This window comes from Oncorhynchus gorbuscha, unplaced genomic scaffold, assembly GCF_021184085.1.
Source record: "Oncorhynchus gorbuscha isolate QuinsamMale2020 ecotype Even-year unplaced genomic scaffold, OgorEven_v1.0 Un_scaffold_553, whole genome shotgun sequence".
NCBI classification, from domain to species: Eukaryota; Metazoa; Chordata; class Actinopteri; order Salmoniformes; family Salmonidae; genus Oncorhynchus; species Oncorhynchus gorbuscha.
In genome coordinates, this window is record NW_025745384.1 from 19,119 (window position 1) to 25,000 (window position 5,882).

Sequence of the window (5,882 nt, forward strand, 5' to 3'; positions counted from 1 at the left end):
ATCACCATGAAGAGATACAGAGTGAGAGGTAGATGACGGAGAGGTGAACCACTGCAATGAATGTTTGCTTTGTGTCGAGGCTGTTTAAAGGTAGGTGAGGTACTATTGTCCCTCCCCATGGCCCCGAGTGGTGGCTCCACCCTGTTCTCTCTCTGGGTGTTTGCACAGGTCTTTAAATAAGCTGTGTTCATTGACTCAGCCTTCAGAGCCAAACAGAAATAGAACTTGGCTCTGTGCTCACCCAGTGACAGAATGACGAGCTAGCCAATCAAAGGCCTCACTGAAACAAAGATGTCTTGCTCCCCCCCTCTCCATACAGAGCTGTTTACTGAGCTCTGGTTAGAACAGTGAGTCAGGACTGAGTTAGATAACCAAGTCCCCCTCGATAAGTACCAAATGGCACCCTTTATCCCTATATAGTGCACTACTTTAGACCAGAGTCTCTGGCACCCTATTCCCTATTTAGTGCACTACTTTAGACCAGAGTCTCTGGCACCCTATTCCCTATTTAGTGCACTACTTTAGACCAGAGTCTCTGGCACCCTATTTCCTATTTAGTGCACTACTTTAGACCAGAGCCCTATGGTACCCTATTCCCTATATAGTGCACTACTTTAGACCTTCCGGTTACGAGTCCAACGCTCTAACCACTAGGCTACGCTGTGATCATGTGATCATGAGGTGCCTTGTAAAAAGTATTCATCCCCCTTGGGTGTTTTTCCTATTAAGCTGCATTACAACCTGTAATTAAAATGGATTTTATTTGGTTTTCATGTAACGGACAAACACAAAAATAGTCCACATTGGTGAAGAAAAAATATGTTGTTAATTAATGACTTAATTCCCCCTAAATAAGATCTGGTGCAACCAATTACCTTCAGAAGTCACATAATTAGATTAGTTTCATAAAGTCCACCTGTGTGCAATCTAAGTGTCACATGATCTGTCACATGATCTCAGTATATATACACCTGTTCTGAAAGGCACCACCAAGCAAGGGGCACCACCAAGCAAGGGGCACCATGAACACCAAGGAGCTCTCCAAACAGGTCAGGGACAAAGTTGTGGAGAAGTACAGATCAGGTTTGGGTTATAAAAAAATATCCTAAACTTTTAACATCCCACGGAGCACCATTAAATACATTATTATAAAAATGGAAAGAATATGACACCACAACAAACCTGCCAAAACCCAGACAAGGAGGGCATTAATCAGAGGCAACAAAGAGCCCAAAGATAACCCTGAAGGAGCTGCAAAGCTCCACAGCGGAGATTGGAGTATCTGACCACTTTAAGCCGTACACTCCACAGAGCAGGGCTTTATGGAAGAGTGGCTAGAAAAAAGCCATTGCTTAAAGATAAAAATAAGCAATTATATTTGGTGTTTGCAAAAAGGCTTCCCAAACATATGGAGAAGGTACACTGGTCAGTTGAGACTAAAATGTAGCTTTTTGGCCATCAATGAAAAAGTTATATCTGCCACAAACCCAACACCTCTCATCACCCCGAGAACTCCATCCCCACAGTGAAGCATGGTGGTGCCAGCGTCATGCTGTGGGGATATTTTTCCATCGGCAGGGAAACTGGTCAGAATTGAAGGAATGATGGATGGTGCTGAATACAGGGAAATTCTTAAGGGAAACCTCCTTCAGTCTTCCAGAGATTTGAGACTGGGACGGAGGTTCACCTTCCAGCAGGACAATGACCCTAAGCATACTGCTAAAGCAACACTCGACTGGTTTAAGGGAAAACATTTGAATGTCTTGGAATGGCCTCGTCAAAGCACAGACCTCAATCCAATTGAGAATCTGTGGTATGACTTAAAGATTGCTGCACACCAGCGGAACCCATCCAACTTGAAGGAGCTGGAGCAGTTTTGCCTTGAAGAATGGGCAAAAATCCCAGTGGCTGGAAGTGCCAAGCTTATAGAGACATACCCCAAGAGACTTGCAGCTGTAATTGCTGTAAAAAGTGGCTCCACAAAGTATTGACTAGCATAGTAGTTAGTATAATGGTTATGCACAATTTTGCATCTTCAAAGTGGTAAATCACCCCCCCCCCAATAAAATAAAATCTATTTAAATTACAAAGTTTACAAACATTTTAGGTTGTAAGGCAACAAAATAGGAATAATTCCAAGGGAGGTGAATACTTTTATATACAAATGTAACCAAGGTTTGAAATGATTATGTTTTAGTCAAATATTATTAGTTTGGGCTTCTTGCGGTTCATCAGCAGTCCACAAATTATTTATTTAATTATGTTCTAGCCCTGAACATCCTTCCAGAAAGAATCGGCCCGCAGCTGAATTTAGTTCCTGATTCCTGCTCTATTCCATCTTTCTTCAATTTATTAAATATATATATCTAAATTGAATTGAGATGCAGCCTAGTGTGTGTTTACAATTCCCATAAAAACATTGATTACAAAAACAAAAATGATTGGTTGAAAGTTTGTACTCAATTTTAATTTACAAATGCACGTTACCCCAATATAATCTTATAAAAAAAGAGCAAGTCTAGCTAAGAGAAAATGCTGCCCAGCAACATTCAAACCAAAACAAATATTAATGGAAATATTTATCAAATTTGTCACATTTTACAAAATATTTTTCTATTGAATTTCAGACATTATTTTCATTTTAGTGTCTAGTCTTCTGTTCAACAACAACAGCACAACATGTTGAAGAGAATAGTTTCAATATGCCCATATTTTCTATTGTTTCTCTTTTATGCAAAAAAAAAAGAAGACATATTTGAACAGTGCCCCCCCCCCCATGCAAACCACTTCCATCATGCTGCTTTTAAAAAATCCAAGTTGTAGAAAAACACAGATTACAAAAACAAACAAAAAACATTTGAAAAGATGCTTCAGAGGTCTTGTTGAGAAAGAAAAAGGCCCTGTCTGGTGTGGCTAATACTGGTAGCCTGAGGTACAGAAGTCTACAACAGCCATGAGGCACCCTAGATGTTATATATAGTGCACTGCCTGTTGACAAGGCTCTACTCAAAAAGTAGTGCACTATTAAAAAAAAAAAAAATCGGGGACAGGGTGCCATTGGGGACGCATCCTATAAATCACAGACCCTCAGCAGACAACGTCGACACCTCTGGCCAAATACACATCATCATCATAGTCTTCCTCATAACATCAGAATATGCCGTTGTTTCAGAGGAGACAATCCTACAGCTGGATAATAACTCAAGTCTGACAACAGAAACAAAAAACACACACACAAAAAAAAAAAAAATCAGGTGTCTGCCTTTCTCTCTACACATTCTGACTGACTGAGCCTCCGACTGAGCCTGCCTTTCTCTCTACACATTCTGACTCCGACTGAGCCTCCGACTGAGCCTCCGACTGAGCCTGACTTTCTCTCTACACATTCTGACTCTGACTGAGCCTCCGACTGAGCCTCCTACTGAGCCTCCTACTGAGCCTCCTACTGAGCCTGACTTTCTCTCTACACATTCTGACTCTGACTGAGCCTCCGACTGAGCCTCCTACTGAGCCTGACACCACTGGAGGCGGGAGCCAACGTGCCTCGGCTCTGTTCTAGCGAGCCGGGGCCAATTAGGAAGTCATTTAGCATCCCCAACGCCCAGACAGACAGAATGGCTCATTGTCCTGTTGTTCGGTCTTTCTCTCCAGGTTTTTAGGGTTGGTTTGGAGAAAGGCTCAACTTTTAATTAGCGGCGGCCTGTGACGCAGTGCGAAACGTCTGGAGTTTAATCCCACGGAGGTTGCATGATAGTCTGGGCTGGGACACTCCTTAACTGCAAACACCCCCCCGAACACACCTCTGCCCCCCCACCCTGTATCCCAAATGGCACCCTAATTCCTTATTTAGCGAACTACATTTGAAACCTTTTCTTTTGAGCAGTGCCACATAGGGGTCGAAACTAGTGCACCGTCTAGGTTTGAGACGGCACCTCTGTCCGTCTGGGTCTCTGACTGGAAGGGCTGGTCTGAGGCCTGTTGGAACTATGGGTAAATAAACACAGCGACTGACTGTATCTCACACAGGCCTGAAACCTAACCTAACCTAAGATTATGAAAAGCTCCCATTTGACGTCAACAACACAACACGTCTTGAGCAAAAAGAAGAAAAAAAAAGGTTTAAGCGTTCTGATCTTAAGTTAGGCTTTGGGGCCAATCCTCTTTGACTCTTGATATTTACAGTCCTCTTCTACCCAAAACAGCTCAAAGCAGAAGTAAAGCCATTCGATTAGGACACAACAACAAAATATATATATAGTTAAAAAAAAAAAAATGTACAACGTGTGCATATCTGAAGCCTATAGACACATTCCAAAAAAAATTAAAACAGGCATCATTCTGATTAACTTCAACCGTAGTGAATGTACTGACAATACTAAAAACGCCAGACAAAAAAATGGTAGCTAGTTCACCAAACATTCTTTTAAAAAAGGAACAAGAAACCCAAAATAATAAAATATATACTTTCCCCCTCACCCACATCATCATCTTAACTGGTGAATAGTTTATCTTGTGACTCAACAGGGTCTCTTTAGAAATGTCTTCAAATTGTAAAAAAAAAAAAAAAAAAAAAAAAAAAAAAAGTGGACAATTCCTGAAACTCTTAAAAAAGAAAAAAGAAGAAGAAATCTCATCATTGTGAACCAATCTGAACGCACAAAGAAGACAACAGTGAAATCTCTCTGCCAGTATATATCATCTCTGGGAGGAGCCAGAGGAAGAAACTCCAGTATGGCTAAGAAGCAGTGGCGAGCTGTCTATTTACCATCACCCTGGTTGACTCAAAATGGCCCCCTATTCCCTTCATAGTGCACTACTTTAGACCAGGGCCCTATGGGGAAAATAGGGTGCCGTTTGGGAAGCACTCAACCATGAGGTATCATATTTCATGTCCCTGCCCCTCTTCTCACTGGCTGCTGTTGTTGTTGTTACACGCCCCATTGTTGTTGTTGTTGTTGTGGGCGGGGCTGGCCCCCTCCGCGCCAGGTGCTTGGACGTTGTCGGCCAGGTTGTGGGCGTGTTCCAGGAAGAGGTCCTTGAGGACAGACAGCTCTTTGCTGAGCAGCTTGATCTTGGCCTCCAGCCTCTCGTTCTCCTCTTTCAGCTCGTTGACACGTTGCTGCGTGTCCTGGGCCTTCTGCTTGGATCTCATCCTGCTCTTCTTAACCGCCAGGTTGTTCCGTTCCCCGTCGCTGGCGGTACTCGTCACTGTCCTTGTCCCCCGACGTCTTCTTCATCTTGGCCTTGCCTCCTCCTCCTCCTTCGGCTGGGGTGGCAGGGACTAGCTGGGGTACCAGCTGTAAGCTTCCTCCTGTTGTTGTTGTTGTTGCTCCACTAGCCTGGCCCTGGATCACACTAACAGTCCCCCTGTTCTGCTCCGTGTTTATCGTCTGCTGCGACCTCTTGCTCATTTGGTTTGGATCTGCTGACCGCTCGCCTCGCTGTCCGTCTGCTATGACTGGCGTGCTGGTTGGGTGGCACTCTGGATGAATGGGTGTCTGGACGCCCTCCTGTAGACTGGAGTTACTGGAGTCTGGAAGGACAACGGAAATATGTTAGTCTTTCCCCGAGAAGAGAAAAAAAAAGGTAAGAAACACATGTTGATAGGGGATTCATTATTAAAATAGGCTACAAACAGGTGACAGCTAAGAACATTCTAGACTATGAGCTTTTAGTCGGATCTAATTGAGTCAGGGTAGTCATGGAAACAGCACATTTAGTCAGAACTACTTGAGTCAGGGTAGTCATGGAAACAGCACTTTTAGTCAGAACTAATTGAGTCAGGGTAGTCATGGAAACAGCACATTTAGTCAGAACTACTTGAGTCAGGGTAGTCATGGAAACAGCACATTTAGTCAGAACTACTTGAGTCAGGGTAGTCA

At 43.3% G+C, this 5,882-nt stretch overlaps 1 protein-coding gene across 1 annotated transcript in view; it reads right to left on the minus strand.

Moving 5' to 3' along the window:
• Positions 1–2,445: 2,445 nt before the first annotated feature.
• LOC124018641 (CCAAT/enhancer-binding protein gamma-like) overlaps positions 2,446–5,882 on the minus strand; it is a 6,149-nt gene continuing 2,712 nt past the window's right edge. The window contains 2 exon segments of the mRNA XM_046333980.1: positions 2,446–5,185; positions 5,187–5,533. Coding sequence (XP_046189936.1) covers positions 4,907–5,185; positions 5,187–5,411 — 504 coding nt within the window. The 5' untranslated portion in view covers positions 5,412–5,533 and the 3' untranslated portion in view covers positions 2,446–4,906.